Consider the following 22,656-nt stretch of genomic DNA (forward strand, 5'->3'; position numbering starts at 1 on the left):
TTATATCGCTATGATTTCTGCAGTGTGTCAATTCACAGTGATGTCTAGCAATGGAGCATCATGCTGTAGACATTTAGCATGATGTCCCATGCAGTCAACATCATTCTGACACCAGGTCAACTAGCTAGTCCTAACAATAACCTCATAAAACTAAGCACCTAGTGAGGCAGCAAGGCAGCTGTTAGAACCATTTTAAAGTTTCTCTTATGACTTGGCCTTGGTTCGAACCTCCCACATCTGAGGCGAATGCTCTAACCACTAGGCCACCTAAGCAGTCATATATTGATTGCAAAGACTGGACTAGATATGTAAACATGTCCTCATTGGATATAATGTATCAATGTCCATGGTCTCCATGATTTTGTCAAATAGTGTGCGTCCTTAGTTTGCATGGATTATAAAGAATATTTGTGTAAATGTGTGCATCTTCATTTGCATTGCTAAATTTCATATTTCTTAGAATTGATAACACAGTTCCCTATTTGATACAACACCACTTGCTACTGCCTCAAACTGTTTCTTTTCACTCTAACATCACCAGAACAAATGTCCTCAGTACATGGTTCCATACCTAAGTCCTCGATATCCACCAAATACAAGACTCTGTGAGTGTGTGTGTAAGCAGCACTGTAAACTATCATATATAAGTATGGACTTTTCAGCATATGCAAGCTGTATACATCACATCAGTGTATGGTTTTCTTCATGTCATCTTTAAGTTTACGTTAAATATATATCATAACATAAAGATGATTCTTGTGCTATTTGTTTAATGCACATTTTTATACAGCGAGGCAAATACTGCAGGTCTGTTGCAAACTGCAGTAATGGCTTTTAAGCCATTTAAAATGTGAAAATCAGTTTTAGGACAGAATAAATAAATTGTGGCAATTAATGTGCAACAACCTAGACAACCATCAGGAAACCAGCATATTTCAAAATTAACTTGCTTAACTTGAAACAGTGTATGCAATTTCCAGTGGTCATTGATTTTTCCAATCATCAAGTGTTGATTTAGGGTTGACAAGTATTAAATCATGTCATAAATATTGCTGACATTTTTCATTCAATATCCAGACTTTGTATCCTGATTTTCATTTGTTCTAATCAAGCTCATGTAAATGCTTCTCTCTCACTCTTTACTAATAAATGCACCTTCCAGAGGAAAAATAGTCTCAATTTGTAATTACATGTACTTACAACTGGATGAGTCAAAGAACAACATACATGATTTTGGTCTTTCATAAAAAAAAAAGCTGAAAAATATTTAAGGTGGGTTTGGGGGTCCTCCTCCAATGGGATCTCAAGGAGCAGCGCACTGGATCCAGGGTCCAAGGGGCAAAAGGTTCCCAGCCAAATATGCATTTTACACTCATAAAAAACTGCTTCTGGTGCAACTTATGATCATAAAATAAACCAAAATAATAATTTGAAAAACTAATAAACTTACCAAAATTGTCAACTTGACTTCAATAATTTCACAATATTTATAGTCACATTAATTTGTTCTTCAATACTATTGATGCTGAAGTTATTTCATGTGCATGTCAGTTTACATCATAATTAAGTCACAATAATCTGTCAATTTTTGCAGCAAATTTTTTACACTTCTCTCTTTTCATAACTAATCTGTAAAATAAACACCCAAGTACAGCAACTATATACAAATAATCCCATACATTCACTTGTCTTTTTCTCCAATGAACACAAGCTCTTTTTACAGCTTTGGCAAAGATTTCTTTAGCCTTCCTTTTGTCACCAATGACTTTTTTGGCTCAGTGTGCACTCATTTCTTGTCCTTCTCAATGAGAGTCTTTTTCCTTTCAAGCTGGTGCTTGTATTGGCAACATGCAGTGTGCATATTCTGATTGAGGGCTACATCTGTTCTCTCATGCAAGAAATCTTTCTTCTTATAGTAATTAACTGCACTTTGCCAGATGCCTTCTGAGCTTCAATTTTTCCATATGCAGCTTTTTTTTGTAGATGCTATTCCAAACTCTTCTAACTGTGATTACCTTAATTCAGATGCCAGTCCTCCAGCGTTCAGTCTTCTTATAAACTGACCAACTAAATTACCGTCAACTTTTTGCTCCAGCCATTCCCATTTCCATACAATTTTTAAACTTTATCTCAACTTTTTGTGTCATGCTCTCTCTCAACAACTCGGGATGCCATGTTTTGCAAGCATGCTTCTTCTTTCCATTGCCATCAGTTTCCATTACATGAAGATTCATTTGATGAATTTAAACTTTTCACCAATCAGAATACTCTTTACGAGAGTCATGTGCTAACTAATATATGGAACAAATAATTTACAAGGGTCACTGCATAATGGGACAGTAAAGACCATTTTTTAAAAACCAGATCGGAGAAGATATAAAAAAAAGGACTATATCAAGAAAAATCCGATTGAAGTCAGGAGAAAAGCAGAATTCTGCTTTAAAAAAGAGAAAAATCATGTCTGCAACAGGTTTCAGAAAACACTGCACAGAACTGAAATTAGGTCATTAACATCAGTTACATTTAAATACCCATTACAGCTGGAAGAATAAGGATTTATTCTGGATGAGTGAAAGGTTTTAGTTTAGCCAAACTCAAAAAGTGGATTTTTTAAACAGGTTTTTCAACCCCTGATTCAACTTTGATTGAGTGGTCACTAATTTTTCTGCAGGTCAGCAATGAAAATCAACCCAAGGCTGCATATTTACAAGGTCAAAGATTAATAATTCACTATCCTACAGGCCTATAATTGAATTAATGAAAAGTAATTCAAATGTAGCAAGCTGACTGTTACCTGTTTAAGATGGTTTTTGAGAACAGTACCCTCGGGTTCAGGCATAGCAGGGAGATCATCACAGCCTCGGGCTGGAGTTACCTGCAGGGTAAAAAAAGAAAAGTTTATGTAGATACAAATTATTAAGTAATATAAACAATTGTTTTAAAGGTGAAACACCTAATTTGACTTATGTTTTAAATACAACTGTACTGCTTTGCTATGCAGAAATAGATCAGGATCTTAGTTCTTTGCAGAGTTTAATGACCTATAATTAAGTATGTATGGTAGTTTGCTGGGTGAGCAATTACACAAAAATATACGTTTGTGGACAAAATTTTTAAGAATACAGACTTTAAAAAAAAAAAAATAATGCTGTGCCCATATCTTTGCTTAACCACCGGATATTTTCTACTACAGACACATCAGTGAAACAAAAGGCTATTATTATCTTACAGTCTGTTAACAGTCATCAGTAGAATACACAACACAGACCCTCATCTGCTGGCATAATGTGTTGACGACAGATAAGTGTCTACATATATTGTTTGCAGGTAGATTTGACTATGAAGCAAGTTTATATTTGCAAGATGAGAAAAGTCAGTCCTCAAAGATCATAACTTGGGATTTGGGTTGGATTATTGTCTTGGACTGGATGGACACGGACAAGAACACACACACGTACATGGCAAAGGCTACATTTTAATATTTTAAGTCGGAACAATTGATCCAAGTGGTCTTGAGCATGCTAACCTAGCTGACACCTAACAGTCAAATCCAACAGCAGCTGGCAAAGATATCCAGTAAGTAAGGGGCTTTCTGTTGAAATTTCCTCCAATGCCGCTAATGGCATATGCTATGAAAACAACTGCAAAATTTTTAAAATGTGTATCTTCGTCAAAATTTTTAAGGAACATCAGCATCATTTATCCAATACTAAGAAACCCTTGTGCTGGTGCAAATATTTGATGGTGGGTCAGCACTATTTTGAGCGAACATGAATGGTCTTCATGCTAGGATGCATTCTGTCAAGTTTGGTCAAATACTGTGGTTTGGAGCAAATGTGCTTTATAGATTTTTGTATATTTAGCAACTATGACTTTAATTTGAAGGCAGACTGCCGTCATCTGTACAAATATCAATGCCAAATCTGGTAAAAGTCGCAATTGTGGCCAGATGTCAGGTGATTGTTATTGTTATTGTGGGGTTTAACGCCATTTTTCAGTAGGTGAAAGACATATGATGGGCCATAATGTTAAGCTCACATAGCCTTAAAGCCAGACAAGTTAAAAATGGGAATTATATACCATATTTTAATTATTCTTTACCTCTGGCAATTCATTCGTTGGTCAATATTTTATTTTCAGAACCAACCTTCATTTACAATGCAAACATACAAATTACAATATTTTGCTGCTCATCTAGGTGCACTAATTCTGGGTCAATGTTGACACTCAAATGAAATGCCGTAAATCTAGTAAATTATCTTCGATGCTTCAATGCTCGATGTTACACTATGCTGTTCGAAAATGGGGTGTGGTGAAAACATTACTTAAATATCACATGTCTTGGGGGAGAAAGGGTCATACTATGCAAACATTACCCAAGAGTAACCCATGTCTTTGGGAGTGAAAATATGCACTTGCGTAAAATAGTGTGCTATATAAAAATTATGTCTGGTGTAATTTATGCAATTCAAGTTTAACTTAAAATGTTATAAATAAGGAACAACTGACCCCTTTTATTGTAAAACTACAAGTAAATCAATACATTTACTGTGATGATTTCAGCATTTTCCACAGATGAAGGTTCAATTTCTGCCAGAAGATTGCCAGACAGAAACAATCTTTTAACTGTCCAATAAAGAACATGCATAACCTATTAATCCAAAAGAATCATCCCTTTTTTTAAATTATAGGCTTCAAAACAGAATCAATTTAGCTCCAGATCTCAATATAGAAAGGGATTGGTTCCCTGCTTCATTGAAAGAAGCCAGTGTAAATATATATATATTGATTAACATACAATAACAACTTCATCATGATCACTCTATAATTCCAAAGGTATGAACCCCAGTTATTATACTATCAGAACTAATTTGTGATGTAAAACAACAATCTCATATCAGAACCAAATAAAATAATGCAACTAGTGAATAGAGAAACCAATCAACATATAAATTAATAATATAAATATTTGAATTGACACTGAACAGCACACTTATCATATATACTCATTTAAGAGTCAAGTAAAACTGAAAACAACAAAGATCCTGATTTGTCATTACATAATGCACCTAAAGATCAGGGTCTATTTGGGTCTATTTTATGTTTTAATGATTAATCCTAACTGCACATACCCAGATCTGCTGGTGCATTATGCAACAGCCGATTTGGGTCTGTGCAGTTTGCAGTTGGTCTCTTTTATAAGCAAGTATATACGGTAGGCTTCTAGACTTTTTTTTATTGTTGTATGTCTTTGCTTGTTTGCTTGCTGTATATGTATCTACAGATAAAAAGATGGTGAACCAGTAAGTCTTCACTATGAATTAAAGCCTGACTCTCATTCATGCCAGCACACAGTAAATTACATTATTGATCCAGGAGGAATATAAATGTAAACTGTCTTGACTTGCTTATAAGAACAGTCCAAATGCAAACTGCACAGATCTGCTGGCACATGATGAGCTGGCAAATCTGGGTCCGTGCAGTTTCTTATGAGTAATCGGTACAACAAAACAACATAGACCCTGATCTGCAGGCACATTATAATACAGCAGATAACTATCTTTGTTGTTTGCAGATTGGCTCAACTTATAAGCAAGCATTAACAACAATAACACACTCCCTAAATGAAAGCTGTCCTCAATCTAAGATGTTGTGCAGGTTTAGGCCATCATTTGTGACATGATAGTTGGGTGCCTGCAATGGGTATTTTCTTATAACTAAACAATGATTACCATGAATAGCACATTATACGTCCTCTAGAACTCATACCCTTGTTCCCCTGCCCCAAGAACAAGCCATCCTTAACGTTTTGTCCAAATGTATAATGTAGAACAAATGTTATTGTGCAGAAACTATTTTTCTTCTTTCATTCACAGCAATCCTGATTTCATTTTTTCGCCCCCAAAATATATACTCGCTTTTAAGTTGAGTAAAAATGCAAAGAACAATGATCCTGATCTGCTATAGCATAATGTGTTTGCAGATCAGGGTATATATTGTTTGTTGTACAGATTACTCCTAACAAACTGCACAGATCCAGACCCGCCGGTACATTATGCAATGGCCTGGTCTGTGCAGTCTGCAATTGGACTCATCTTTGTTAAGTATATGCAGGGAGTTACAAGTTTTCTAAAAGTCAGCTTGTCCTCAGCAAGCTGACAAAAACAATTTGCTATAGGAAAAATTGAGCTTGCCCAGAAATGGTCAGGTATAAAATGGTTCAAAATAGCTCTGTTATTAAGAGAGAGAGAGAGACAGTCAGACAGACAATGTGTGAAAGACTGAAAATATGTTTAGACAACCAAAACAAAACTGCATTAATTTAAATAATGTTTTCATAAATAACATTATTAATTTCTTTATCTTTCCTATTCAAGTTCAAATGTTGCAGATTTAATTATACATCTAGGAGGAGAACAAGGTCAAAATTAGTGCATCATCACAAAATGTTTAATGATTTCACTCTATCATGCACTCCTGGGGAGTGTTATGTCCACTCACACCTCTGCTTCTGCTTAATTGCCAGTCCCTACGGAAAATGAATTTCCTATCCCATTTTTGCCTTGAGCAGTTACTGGATATTTTCTAAAGTGGCTGGAGAACATTAATTCACTTGTTCAGTCATGTTCCAGCCATGGATACTCGTTAATTCTTGAAACTTTCTTGCATGTCAAGCTGCATCATATTGCTTATTTTTCATTAAAATGGCTTCATCTGAGCTAGAAACATCAAGTTTAATTTTCTTGACTAATAAGACAGCAGACTCATTTCATCAACTACTTCAAGAATACAGCAGTTTAAGCTAGACTCTTTGTAATGATCAATTTATACTAGCAACTGAAAGATCTGTGAACACTGCTTTTATCAATATACTTCACAATTATCATGAGGCCCTGAGTGGCCGAGTGGTCTAAAGTGCTCTCCGTTACGAATCACTGCCATCTCACCTCTGTTTGCATAGGTTCGAGTCTTGGATTCAGCCAATGTGGGTATGTGAGAAAGCTTGCCAGTAGCTTCTTGAGGGTCGTTGGTTCTTTCGAGGGATTTCCCGGGTTCTTCCTCCACCATTAATACTGGCTGCCATGTATAGCCTATCGTGTGCTGAAAAATGGCATTAAACCCTACAACAACAACACAATTATCATCCTGTCACCTTGAAATCACAAATGTACATCAAAATATTTAACAAGCCAACTTCTGAGTTTGTAAACACTTTTTTAGATACATTTAATTGTTTGCCAAGCCATATTTACTTTTTGGTCTTCTGTTAATTACCACATAAATAACAGATTATAAACACCACATGTGGGTGTTACATTTTTTGCTCATCAATCATGATTTGAATGAATCCTGGTGGTTAATCATTAGTGATGCGTGCCTTTTATTTCCAAAACAGATATGTCAGTGTAATCTAACAAGTTATATTATTAACAATTAACACCTTACACACCAAAAGGTGACAACAAGCAACAAAACAATCTTTCTACTCGGCATGCTAACAAACTGCCAGAGGCTAGGTTAGGGACCTGACTGTCAGCTAATCCCAGATACGTAAAAATATTACAACTAAATTGTAAATGATAATTTAGAATAGTAATATTTTTTGTTTATTTCTCAAAACTGGCTTCAATCAATAATGGTACACTAACATACGCCAACTCAATTTCTTTTTACTTGCCCATGGGAAAGTTATGTGGAAACTTGACCCTGAATTTGATCTTGTCCCAGGAGTTGGCCAAGTTGATTTGCAAATCACTGATATATACTACCAAATTACAAGCCATCTACAATGTTTGGTCTATGTCTGCAATTTAGAATTAATGTTTTTGTGCGTAAACCATCTTCCTCTTTCAGTTTCTGTGACCAAAACCTTTGACCTTTTGATCCCAAAATCAATAAGCTTTTTCACTACCCAAAGTGCAAGCTGTCCAAAAGGTTTGGTCCAGGCATGTGATTGGAGGTGGGGGAGGGCCCAGTGGTTTGGTGGTTCTTCCTCCACCAAATATAATGGCCACCATATACAGCATATCATGTGCTGAAAAAAATGGCATTAAACCTATAAAACTAAACCAAACTGTATGTGATGTAAAACTAATGTTAGTGTGCAGAAACCATATTTCTTCTTTTAGTCAGTGACCTAGAAATTTTACCTTTTGACCCAAAAACTGAAAGGGTTCTTCCTTATCCAAACTTAAACAATCCAGAGAGTTGGCACATGTACATGGCGGACAGCTTTGCCTTACATGTGGTTACAATGCTTGCCCATGAACTTGATAATCTGCTAATCTAACACTACTGTTTTCAAAGGGTTCCATGTGCAGTATATAATTTCATTATCTGCCATGGCTTATTACTTGATAATCTGATCTAACACTGCTGTTTTCAAAGGGTTCCATGTGCAGTATGTAATTTCATTATCAATATCAGCCATGGCATATTACTTCATAATCTGCTGATCTAACACTGCTGTTTTCAAAGGGTTCCAGAAGCAGTGTTTAATTTCATTATCAATATCAGCCATGGCATATTACTTCATAATCTGCTAATCTAACACTGCTGTTTTCAAAGGGTTCCAGAAGCAGTGTTTAATTTCATTATCAATATCAGCCATGGCATATTACTTCATAATCTGCTGATCTAACACTGCTGTTTTCAAAGGGTTCCATGTGCAGTATGTAATTTCATTATCAACCCTGGTACAGTATGTAATTTATTTATCAACCCTGACTAATCACTTGATAATCTGCTGATCTAACACTACTGTGTTCAAAGGGTTCCAAGTGCAGTATGTAATTGCATTACTAGCCATGGATTATTACTTGATAATATTTCATATCCTTCATCAGGACTATACCAGTGAGCACATTATGTTACTATTTGGTCAACCCTTTTCATTAGTTTTTATTGTACAGCCTGCAGGAACACAATAATCCAAGATGTATGTGAGAGTCTATGATTTGGTCGCTTAAATAATCCAAGATGTGAGAATCTATGACTGGGTTGACTTAAATCTGATTCTCATTGTGCAACTGAACAGTGTACCACTGTGTTACAGATAAACACTCGTGAAATTGGTGCAGAATTTTTAAATCAGTCTAAATACAACATTTCTTTACTGACTTTACATCAACTAGACACATATAAAGTGAAACTGCCAACTTAAGAATTAGCAGACATGAAAGTATTTGTTTCCGCTAATCCATCACACTCTTCCCCATTAGCTGTCGATTTAAATTCATACAATTCTGTTGATAAATGCTGTAAGCCCATCTAAGTGATTCACCATATTTTATTGTAAGTCAAATACACTCTCATTTTATTGCAGGGAGATGGTCGAAATGATACAGAGAAGAAAACCTGCACATAGCATATTTGAAAACAGCATTATTTTATGGCAGGTCATAAACTGATACAGATTTCTATAGTTCTTTTATACTTTTAACCTGACATTATTATTGTCTTTCACAGGACTGTTATTATGTTTATAAAATTAAATCTGAATTCTTGTTTTTCTTCCATTTTTTAATAAGAGATATGAATCACACACCCATGCCATTTTACCTCCAATCTCTCCCCGAGTTCATAGTACTGTGAAAAGTTAAAATATAATAATTTGTACTAGAAAGAGGCATTGTCCTTAATCTTACCAAAAGAAAGAAGAAAAAAAACCCACAAAAAACAATCAGATAAGATATGATCCTACCATCCACATGCATGTGTATGTCCATTCCAGCACATGAATGTTTATGGACATTTTGTAGTGCAGTTCATCTCCTTAATTACATGGTCTAATAACCATGGACTTTGAAGACTGGCATTGGCTGATAGATGTTTTCACGTTCTCTGGGAAAAAGAACTCAGAAGGGGTTAAGGTGGGAGAAGGCAGTGGTTACAGAAGTGGAAATGGATCAATGATAACATCACAAACCCTAAATATACTTTAAAAGTATTCTGAATATTTGCTGATTGTTTTTACTGTCAAACAAATCATAAGCTAAATGGCATGTGTCAATTAAAATATAGGTGGCAGGGGGTATTTTTGTAAATTGATCCCTGTCAAATTTCTTAACTTAAGGATTTGGTGTGGCTTTATCAGCTGTGATTGTTTACTAATTAAAAATATCATTATACTGGTGAACTAGGTTGTTTGGGGCTTGTGTTATTCTTGAAAATGATGTGAGGCATGTACACCTCCCATCGCTACTTTACTGTATGTAGACAGTGAAATACCAATAGTCGGCTAGGAAGAAGAGCTAGCCACCCATGGCAGTAAATGTGGGTTCAGGACAAGTAGAATATCTCAAAAATGGCTTTGATAGCAAATATTCTGAATTGCATCAACCTGTGTAGTACAGAGTTTTGTAGAATTATTACCTTGGAAAAGGGCTCGTGTTTGCACTGTGAGCATCACATGGTGTCAAAAAATTACATGTACCTTCGGGCGTGAAAAATGCAACTATAAATTTGGGATTGAGGTGCATAAACTTCTTTTACTATGAACTAACATTGACTTCTCTGGTCAAGTGGATAATATTCTTGTGCTTTGTTTTAATATAGCTATAAAACAAATATGGACTTTTTTTTGCCTCCTTTGTTTATTTTATTTTTTATGACTTTTTTTAATACTAGGCAGGTGCATGTGGCATTAAATTTGTGCATAAAAACTGTTTCTTGTGCCCATGGCAACAACACTGATGAATACAACATTAAAAAGTATTTAATTCAAGATGTCAAGATTGGTACAAAAAATTCAATATTCAGTGTTAATTCCACTGCACAATGTGCAGCAGGTAAGTATTAAGTTATCAAGAGTTTTAATCAAAATCAAGAGGAATCCAATAAAAACAAATATAATCCAATGTAATATATTGATTTTAGCTTATGGCCAAATGTTTAAAGGATTTATTTTACACTCAGGTGAGAGCCTAACAGAAGCTAGCAAGAAACCAAATGCAATTATTCTCACAAATGAGTTTCCTCGTCTGGGCAAGATAAATTTCTCAATCGCCAAGGTACAGTGCTAATTACAGCAGTGCAATAAAACTGGTACATTGATTTTCATTCAGCGCAAGTATTTGCAAACTTCCTATTCACTCATGTTAAAACCCAAGATGATATTAAAATATCACATAAGGAAATTACACTGTCACAAATAACTTTTATGGAGTCCAACATGGCTGAAAGAAAAATCTCAGCATTGCCATTAACTCCAGACATTTCCTTAATCTTTTTATCTTACTACTGTAGATACTTGCATATACTTTGGATCTTTGCATATACTTTGGATCCTTGCATATACTTTGGATCCTTGCATATCCCTTGGAGCCATGCATATACTTTAGATCTGTGCATAGACTTTGGATCCTTGCATATACTTTGGATCCTTGCATATACATTGGATCCTTGCATATACTTTGGATCCTTGCATATCTCTTGGAGCCATGCATATACTTTGGATCCTTGCATATATTTTGGATCCTTGCATATCCCTTGGATCCTTGCATATACTCTGGATTGGTGCACATGCTTTGGATCCTTGCACATACTTTGGATCCATGCATATACTTTGGATCTGTGCATATACTTTGGATCCATGCATATCCCTTGGAGCCTTGCATATACTTTAGATACTTGCATATACTTTGGATCTGTGCATATACTTTGGATCCTTGCATATACTTTGGATCATTGCATATACTTTGGATCCTTGCATATCCCTTGGATCCTTGCATATACTTTGGATCATTGCATATACTTTGGATCGGTGCATATACTTTGGATCCTTGCATATTCCTTGGATCCTTGCATATACTTTGGATCACTGCATATACTTTGGATCCTTGCATATACTTTGGATCGGTGCATATACTTTGGATCCTTGCATATCTCTTGGATCCTTGCACATACTTTAGATACTTGCATATACTTTGGATCCTTGCATGTACTTTGGATCCATGCATATACTTTGGATCCTTGCATATACTTTGGATCCTTGCATATCCCTTGGATCCTTGCTTATCTACATGTACTTTCTTAATTTTCTAATTATAGCAACTCTATATGACCCTTTTCCAAGAAAACAGACTGGTTTGTTTAATTTGAAACTTTGGCAGATTCACTATACTGATATCAGGTTCATTAGTGGACTAGTCTGTACATTTGAAGAAAATGTTTTCTAATTTCATGGTGTTTGTTTTTATAATCATATCATTATATATGTTTTTTATCTTATAGGTGTTGTCTAATGTTGTAAAGTGCTTAGAGCTTCTAAAGATTAGGCACTATACAAAGTCCTCATTATTATTATTATTATATACTTTAGATTCTTGCATATACTTTGGATCCAACTACAGACAACAGAGACCTAGATTTTGCATAATGAGCCAACAGATCTGTCTACACAGGGCTCGAAATTAGCGGTAGTCCGCTATCCCGAGGCTAGCAGATTTCCTGTTGGACTAGTAAGTTTCATAATGTTATTAGTTCGACAGGCTAGTAAGTTTCGGTTATCAATAGTCAGTGTTTGTTTATGCCATTCCCTAATAAAGACTTGACTTAGCAGATGTTCTGTAGAATCAAAGCAGTGGCCATTGTAAACAGTCATAAAATATTAGCACAAGAAAATGAAGTCAATTTCTGCCTCAGAAAGGTGTGTTTCTATAAGAAGAATCCATCCGATTTTGTGCATTTCACTTAACAGCGTAAATAATGGTCCCATCATTAATAACAGAAGTTTGGTAATTCATCCTAATTAATCTGATAACGAATTAAATGAAAAAATGACGTGGTATCAAACTTTATTCACTCTACCACAGTAACAAACTACAAAGCAGTATACCACACAAAAGAACATGGCAAAAACTATTCAAAAGAAATTCATTTGCATGTTTATTTTGTTTAAGGTTCTTTTTTTTTGCTCACTACCAAATGCTCCAACAGTCACAAACAGGAAACTACAAATTTTACATTTCCATCAAAATAATTATAAGAATTAGATCAATTTATTACAATTACATTATTGACATATTCTTTTCATACAACTACTTTTTCTATTATGATAAGAATAGTTTTTATATTTTTCCCTTACAAGAATGAACAAATAATTGAATACCCATGGAGATCTCCAAGCAGAATGCTGTACATTTGTTGGGAATTAAAATCTCTGAGCATGGGCATCTAAGATTTGAAATTTTTTCGTCTTATTATTAATTTCAACAATACATTGAGGTTCGATTAATTAGGAACAATTACCAAACTTACACGACTTATGATACCGTAATTGGAGCTATTAAATACAAAGCGCTGAGTGTCAGATGGCTTCGTTTGATGGGAACACACCTTTTCCAAGCTGAAACTAACACTATCTAACAGTGTTTAAGTCTTTGTTAGGGAGAGGCCATTTAATTGGGGGAGGGGGCAAAGACACGTGTTTTGAAACGTGTTTCTTGACCTGACTTTCTTATATAAAGGACACTGTGCCATTCATTTTCTTGCTTTAAATAATTCACGTCAGCTATACTATAACATCTTGTATTTCAAAACAAGGCACAATTCCCTCCTTATAAGACAGGCAAAATGTGGCATTTGATAGAAGGTGTTCAGCCACCAGAAAAAAAGCAAAAGTTGAATGAAAATGATGAGGAATAATTCTTATGATAGGGAAAAGCATAATGGAAAATTTCAGAAGAAATGGACAAAAGACGGGGAATGGCTGAATTATGACGAGGAAAGGAACATTATTTGGTGTAACTGGTGTATGCAATTCACAAAAACACGCACAGAGAAAACATCCAGTTTTATTGCGGGTTAAAACTGAATCGGTAAACGTACGTGAAAGCTGTGTGACATTGTTTTGTGAACAGGACTAGTAAAGATTTGGCAGGACTAGTAAATTTCTCAATATACTAGTCCTTCTGGCTACTTACCTGGGTCTGCAGGTCAAAATACTTGGCAAATATGGATAATGTCCATGTGGATTAGAACCATAAAACAAACACAAAACATACTGAAAAATTATTAATATTCAACACTCACTTTAAATAGTGTACTTGTCTAACTTTTACCCAATGATCATATAGTGCACAAACTCTACAATGAGCAATCTGAGTACTATATTGCATCAATATTCTTCTATACAAATTTGTAAAGCAGTGTTGATTGTCCTTTTTCTGATCAAACATGTTTTGAAGCTTAAAAAGACCCATCTGATCTAAAATAAATTTTAACCACAAGTCAAACTGTAAAAGCCTATTTAGATAATATCTGGCGCCATTTTCTTCAAATGTACAGACTAGTCCACTAATGAACCTGATATCCATATAATGAATCTGCCAAACAAAGTTTCAAATTAAACAAACCAGTCTGCTTTCTTGGAAAAGGGTCATATACAGTTGCTATAATTAGAAAATTAAGAAAGTACATGTAGATCTGATAGACAAATCAGCTCTTATGCTATTATTATGAGGCAGTCTTTATTCTGAGAATATTCTCAAATTTTTGTGACGAGTGGAATTAAAGAGATGATAATATAAATGACCAACATGACTTTTTACTGCTTTATTTTTTACACTTAAATGTGCCATAACGTTTAATCCACATACAGGCTAGTGTAAAAAGTAATTCAGTCAAAAAAAGCTTGATGCTAAAAGTGTAACAGCTGGCATGTATGAGTTCTGGTTCTATACAGTTTGTTAGGATTAATTGGAAAAACAAAAAACAAAAACCCAGATCTGCCTTACATAATGAACCAATAGATGTGGTTCAACACATTTTGTTAGGACTAATTAGGAGAACAAATAACATAGACCCTCATCTATCATTACATAATAAACAGAACAGATCTGCATTTATGCAACTTGTCAGGACTAGTAAGTCTCTCAAACACTGAAATTAAAGGACTTTTCCTGGACTTTCCAGGACCTCAAAAAAATAAATTTCCAGGACCTCAAATATTGACAATAGACAACAGAAGTCAAAATCATATGACAAGTGATAAAAAAAAAGACAAAAAAACCCTGAAACACTGGAGACTGGCAACACGAAAGAGCAAGATCATTGATGAACTGATCATGCCAACAGTCCTGGGACTGTATGACAAAAAAATGGTTCAAAATAATTTTAGAGGGAGCAAAAATGATTTTAAATGACTTTCTAATGACTAAAGAAGTAAAATGTCAATTTTCATGGTTTTCCAAGGCTTTGAATTTAAAAGGCATAAATTTAGTACTTTCTAGGATTTCAAGGTAGTTTATGAACCCTGTTTTGTTGCCAAGTGGGTGTAGATGTTGAAAGTTCAGATATTAAGATAAAAATGTATGAACCCTGTTTTGTTGCCGAGTGGATGTAAATGTTGAATGTTAAGAAATTAAGATAAAAATGTATACCCTGGTTTTGTTGCCGAGTGGGTGTAGATGTTGAGAGAAAGCTCAGAAATTAAAATAAAAATGTATGAAACCTGGTTTGTTGCTGAGTGGGTGTAGATGTTGAAAGTTCAGAAATTAAGATAAAAATATATGAACCCTGGTTTTGTTGCCAAGTGGGTGTAGATGTTGAGAAAAAGTTAAGAAATTTAAAAAAAAAATGTATGAACCCTGGTTTGTTGCTGAGTGGGTGTAAACATTGAAAGTTCTGAAATGAAGATAAAAATGTCCTTACAAGAGTAGTTTATGCAAATCAATTAAATTCAGCAGATGACATCATCGATAAGTAGGGTAAATGTTTAACACTCATCAAGGTAAATAAAACGAGATTCTTCCTATGCAAGAATGAATATATTTCCATTTGTATGGTGGGTCCTGGATGGCTGATTGGTTTAAGGTACTGTCCTTTATAGATGATTTGCATCTCACCTCTACTTGCTTGGTTTCAAATCTCAGTTCGACCAATGTTGGTAAGTGAAAAAGCTTGCTCGAAGCTTCCTGTGGGTTGGTGGTTCTTCCCATGATTGTCCTCCACCAATTATACTGGCTGCCATGTCTAGCCTATCACATACTGGAAATTGTGTTCAACCACCCAAAAACAACACAAAACAAACCATTTGTAAGGTAAGTCAAGAGAGTGCTTGTGCGTGATTTGGATTTTTAACATAGCTTTTAACATATTTCAGTCATATCGCTACTATGTCTGCAGTGTGACAGTTTATAGTGATGTCTAGCACTGGGACATCATGCTGCAGACATGTCACATTATCCTGACACCAAGCTGACCAGTCCTAACACCAACCTCTTAATGCTAAGCACCTAGTGAGGCAGCTGTAAGTACCATTTTTATAAGTCTTGGATATGACTCTGCCAGGGTTCGAACCTGCAAACTCCCACACCCAAAGTAGATACCCTAACCACTAGACCATCGGAGTGGTTGTAAGTCAAGAGAGAAAAATATTCTACACAGCCAATGTGGAGAGTTGTTCAATTCTAATGAATGACCAAGAGGAATTTCCAACTGATGCAGCATCATGGGTCAGCAGAACATTTCATAATCTGCAAACTATTTTCAGTAGTAATTCAGAAATAAAAAAATTTAAATACAGAAAACATCAATATAGTAATTCAAATCACAAATCTTTCAGAGGATCAAATGTTCACAAATTTATAGAGACAAAATATTTGTAATAATGACAATACTGTTTTTGTTATAGTGACAATGCTGTGTTTGTTATAGTGACTATACTTTATGTGCATTAACTAACTATAAAAATCCTCTGCTGCTAATACAGCTAACTTGTGAACACCTACAAATTATATTAATACTAAATCATCATAACTTTCTGTTCATTACAATGTTTAATAAAAATTTTTTTAACAAGTTTCTGATGGACTAAATTTCATGCAAGTCCTTTCTCTGCAACCACTGGCAATATTTTCATCTGTAACAAATTCGTCAATGTGTGCAATCAATTAGATGCATTGAACCTTTTATACAGTAAGCATCCCCTACTTTGATTGGTGGCTTTTGTCACAGCTGAAACAAACTAACTGACTGTTTAACACCATTTTTTGGCTCATTATAACTGGCAGAGGAAGAATCTGTGAAAACCCCAGTAAGAACCAATGACCTACTGGAAGCTACTGGCAAGCTTTCTAACATACCCATATTGGATTAGCCTGAGACTAGAACCCAAGCAGACTGATATGAGATGGCAGTGATCGGTAAAGGTGAGCACCTTGGACTAATTGGCCACCCAGCGCCCTTTTGTGACAAACTAACCTTTCTATGTAAGATATGACATGTAACAATACTGCATTTCCAGTTCATTGTCTAATGATGTAATCTTTATTTAATGCAGCTGTATAGTGTAAAGAGCATCTCTACCTGACAGTGTATACCCTGATCTATGCCAGCTGTATAGTGTAGGGAATCTATGACAACATATACTTTGATCTATGCAAGCTGTATAAAGAGCATCTCTACCTGACAGTGTATACCCTGATCTATGCCAGCTTTATAGTGTAAAGAGCATCTCTAATTCACAGTGTACACCCTGATCTATGCAAGCTGTATAAAGAGCATCTCTACTTGACAGCGTATACCTTGATCTATGCCATCTGTATAGTGTAAAGAGCATTTCTAATTGACAGTGTACACCCTGATCTATGCCAGCTGTATAGTGTACAGAATCTTTAACAGCACATACCTTGATCTATGCCAGCTGTATAGTGTAAAGAGCATCTCTAATTGACAGTGTATACCCTGATATATGCCAGCTGTATAGTGTAGAGAATCTTTAACAGCATGTACCTTGATCTATGCCAGCTGTATAGTGTAAAGAGCATCTCTGACAGCTTATACCCTGATCTATGCCAGCTGTATAGTGTAGAGAATCTTTAACTGACAGCATATACCATCACTGATGTCAGCTGTATAGTGTAAAGAGCATCTCTAATTGACAGCATACACCCTGATCTATGTTAGTTGTATAATGTAAAGATCATTTCTAATTGACAGTGTACACCCTGATCTATGCCAGCTGTATAGTGTAAAGAGAATCTCTAATAGACAGCATATACCCTGATCTATACTAGCTGTATAATGTAAAGAGCATCTCTAATTGACAGTGTACACACTGACCTATGTCCGCTGTATAATGTAAAGAGCATCTCTAATTGACAGCACCAACCCTGTTCTATGCAAACTGTATAGTGTATTGAATTTTTAACTAACAGCATATACCTTCATCTATGGCAACTGTATAGTGTAAAGAGCATCTCTTATTGACAGCATACATCCTGATCTATGCCAGCTGTTTAATGTAAAGAGCATCTCTAACTGACAGTGTATACCTTGATCTATGCCAGATGTATAGTATAAAGAGCATCTCTAATTGACAGCGTATACCCTGATCTATGCCAGCTGTCTAGTGTAATGAGCATCTCTTATTGACAGCATACATCCTGATCTATGCCAGCTGTTTAATGTAAAGAGCATCTCTAACTGACAGTGTATACCTTGATCTATGCCAGATGTATAGTATAAAGAGCATCTCTAATTGACAGCATATACCCTGATCTATGCCAGCTGTCTAGTGTAATGAGCATCTCTAATTGACAGCATATACCCTGATCTATGCCAGCTGTCTAGTGTAATGAGCATCTCTAATTGACAGCGTATACCCTGATCTATGCCAGCTGTCTAGTGTAATGAGCATCTCTAATTGACAGCGTATACCCTGATCTATGCCAGCAGCTCAATGTTTCTGAAATTTGCAGATGTATTAGATGATCAGCTGTGAAATAGGAATTTCAATTAGAAAGCTGTAAGCTGGAGAAGCTGAGAGAGTAGCAGGGGGTCCTTGGGATAACACCAATGGTAATCAGTTGTTGCAAGCAAATCCCTCAGCAGCTGAAATAGTGTATAGGGTTTATCAACTCCAATAAAACTCCTTTGTAGAAACATGTAAAAAAAAAAATTGCAAATATTTTTTATATTATAACTGTGTGTGTGAATCATCAGTTTTAAGGATATTATTTGGAGCTGTTGTAATAGAGTCATGATTAGAAGTGTATATGATTGATCATTATATATCATCACCACAATATTTTCTGCAATGATATACTGTATCAATATCTAGTACTTTCTGTTCTGAGAATACTAGTAACCTTGCTGCATACTTACAATGCCAACATCATGGAGACAAATGGACAAGATAGGAGGCTGCATTGTGATATGTATTGTAACATCACTCCTGAATGGACAAGATAGTCTCCTGTATCAGAATTTGTACTGCACCACTTGCTAAAACTGTCTGATACATATCATGGTATGTATTTATAATGAGTACTGAATCATAACCATGCAAGCAAATTCAGTCACCTCACTATGCACGGCTCAAGTAAGATGGAAATTTTGGTCACCTCACTATGCATAGCTCAAGTAAGATGGCAATTTTGGTCACCTCACTATGCATAGCTCAAGTAAGATGGCAATTTTGGTTACCTCACTATGCATTGCTCAAGTAAGATAGCAATTTTGGTCACCTCACTATGCATAGCTCAAGTAAGATGGCAATATGGGTCACCTCACTATGCATAGCTCAATTAAGATGGAAATTTTGGTCACCTCACTATGCATAGCTCAAGTAAGATGGCAATATGGGTCACTTCACTATGCATAGCTCAAGTAAGATGGAAATTTTGGTCACCTCACTATGCATAGCTCAAGTAAGATGGAAATTTTGGTCACCTCACTATGCATAAGCTCAAGTACGATGGCCATTTTTGGTCACCTCACTAAGCATAGCTCAAGTAAGATGGCAATTTTGGTCACCTTACTAGACTAACTGCAAATATGTTGGAAGTTTCTGTGATATCCTCCAATAGACAATACAAGAAGTCAAGGTTCAGCATGTTAATCCAGTGATCAAAGCCTGGTTGTAAAACATGTGACCTTATACCCAAGGTCAAAAGGTTCAGATTAACTGTTGACCATAATGATGCACTGGTACTGGAAAAGTGACTGCCATGTCTTGCTTCCCACTGATGTGAAACCTGGTTTTACATAGTTTAAAATCCCAACAATCCCAAACCATACAAAGTTTACAAGGTAATGTACATTTTGTAGTAAGGCGCTTGGTTAAATATAAGAAGCAACTGTAATACCAGTCCCCAAACCCGGTAAAGATAGCGAAGACCCCAACAGCTATCGACCAATTGCACTCACAAGCTGTGTGTGCAAAACAATGGAACGAATGATCAATTCTCGGCTTGTCTGGTATTTGGAAACTAACAATTTAATATCTCCTTTCCAAAGTGGCTTTCGATATGGCCGGAGCACCAATGATCATCTGGTTAGACTAGAAACATTCATTCGCGATGCATTTATTAAGAAAGAACATTTAGTAGCGGTTTTCTTTGATTTAGAAAAGGCCTATGACACGACATGGAAGTACGGGATACTAAATGACCTGAACGATCTAGGTCTAAAAGGCCGTCTGCCCTCTTTCATATCCAACTTTCTCTCCGACAGAGAATTCAAAGTACGAGTGGGCTCTACCCTCTCAGATCTGCACGAGCAAGAGATGGGTGTGCCCCAGGGCAGTATTTTATCTGTGACGCTCTTTAACATCAAAATTAATAGCATCACCAAGTGTTTGACTCCTGGTGTGGATTGTTCCTTATACGTTGATGATTTTCTAATATGTTATCGGTCAAAGCACATGCATACAATTGAAAGACAACTGCAGCAAAATTTAAACAAAATTCAAAATTGGGCCAATGCAAACGGTTTCAAATTCTCGAAATCAAAAACGGTATGCATGCATTTCTGTCAGTTACGAAAACATCACGATGAACCGAACCTCACACTGGATGGAACACCTATTCCAGTTGTTGAGGAAACCAAATTTTTAGGTATAATCTTTGACAGAAAATTGACCTTTCTTCCACACCTAAAGAACTTAAAAGCTAAATGCTTAAAAGCACTTAACCTACTTAAAGTAGTAGCGCACACTGACTGGGGTGCTGATAGAAAAGTCATCCTAAATTTATACAGAACGTTTATTCGCTCCAAACTAGACTATGGTTGCGTTGTGTATGGTTCTGCCAGAAAATCGTATCTTAAAATGCTTGATCCAATTCATCATCAGGGAATAAGACTGGCTCTGGGAGCATTTAAAACATCCCCGTGTGAAAGCCTTCTAGCTGAGGCGAATGAACCACCGTTATCGCATCGTAGAGAAATGCTTTCCGCACAGTATGCTCTCAAATTAAAATCAAACCCTCTGAATCCTGCTTTTTCGGCTGTTTTTCAACCCAAATACAAAACTTTATACGAAAATAAACCAAACGCCATACCTTCCTTTGGCATTAGAATATCATCCAGCCTTGACACTGCAAATATAGATCTTTCAAAAATTCAGAAAACATCCATCTCCGAAACACCACCCTGGCTAATTAAACAACCAAAAGTACGTTTTACGCTACACGATGGGAAAAAGTCCGAAACAAACCCTTCTATCTTCCACAACTCTTACCATGAACTCCTCACCGAATTTAAAAACTATACCAGAATTTACACTGATGGATCAAAGGATGAGGAAAAGGCTGCTGCAGCCTTTGTTTGTGGAAATCACACAACGCAAGTTCGCTTACCAAATGGAGCATCAATTTTTACAGCCGAAATCAGAGCAATAGACCTTGCTCTGCAACATATAGAAAAGAACCGTATTTTAAACAGTATCATCTTCTCCGACTCTCTATCAGTACTCCAGTCGCTACACAATAGAAAACTGGAGAACCCATTATTGAAAAACATACTCGTAAAAAATACCGAGCTGAGTGTCTCCCACAATATAATATACTGTTGGTTACCTAGCCACATTGGTATTAAAGGTAACGAAAAAGCAGATCGCGCTGCTAAAATGGCCCTTTCTCAAGAACCATCTGATTTTAAAATACCATATACTGATTTTAAACCTTGTATCAGAAAGTTCTTATGTCAGAAGTGGCAGGCATCATGGAATGATGCTGTAAATAACAAACTTCATGCAATCAAACCAACTCTAGGAGAATGGACTCCTTCCTACAGAACCATTCGTAGGGAGGAGGTAGTCATTGCAAGAATCCGAATTGGTCATACTTATATCACCCACACCCACATACTAAAAGGTGAAGACCCACCAGAGTGCGTTTCTTGCAATGAAGCATTCACTGTCAAGCACTTTATGATAGAGTGCTTTGCCCTACAACCTACGCGCGATCGTTATTACGTTGTGCATGACATGAAAGAACTTTTTGATAATATAAACATCACTCGTATTATCGAGTTCTTGAAAGCCGTAAATATTTACTCTAAACTCTGACTTTTATGTATCACCTTGTGCAGTTTTATGCAATATATATACCGTCCCATTTTAATACCTATTCATCTTTTTTACATCTCCCGTTGATCGGGAAGCTTTATTTTGCACCGTTACCATCTTACCTTTTTTAATTTCAACCATTTGTTCTTTTATATCGCTGGTCGATATAGAACCTTTCATAAGTTTTAAAAGATTATACAAGTAACACTTTGTTTGGCGCTAAATAGCCTAAAAGTGCTGATGCGCCGTTAAAAAACAAACAATCAATCAATCATGGTTAAATATCTGTCTCCATGACTTGTCACTGCCTAGATGGGTAAAGCAGACAACCCTGTTAGCAACTGTCTCCATGACTTGTCACT

General features: G+C 35.9%; 1 protein-coding gene across 1 annotated transcript in view; it reads right to left on the reverse strand.

The window, feature by feature from the left end:
- LOC149785784 (MAP kinase-activating death domain protein-like) overlaps positions 1 to 22,656 on the reverse strand; it is a 274,806-nt gene that overhangs the window by 187,234 nt on the left and 64,916 nt on the right. Inside the window, exon 7 of the mRNA XM_089979703.1 lies at positions 2,795 to 2,875. Coding sequence (XP_089835829.1) covers positions 2,795 to 2,875 — 81 coding nt within the window. The remainder of the gene's footprint in view (positions 1 to 2,794; positions 2,876 to 22,656) is intronic.

This window comes from Sinohyriopsis cumingii, chromosome 13 (genome assembly GCF_028554795.1).
Source record: "Sinohyriopsis cumingii isolate HCF-2022 chromosome 13, ASM2855479v2, whole genome shotgun sequence".
NCBI classification, from domain to species: Eukaryota; Metazoa; Mollusca; class Bivalvia; order Unionida; family Unionidae; genus Sinohyriopsis; species Sinohyriopsis cumingii.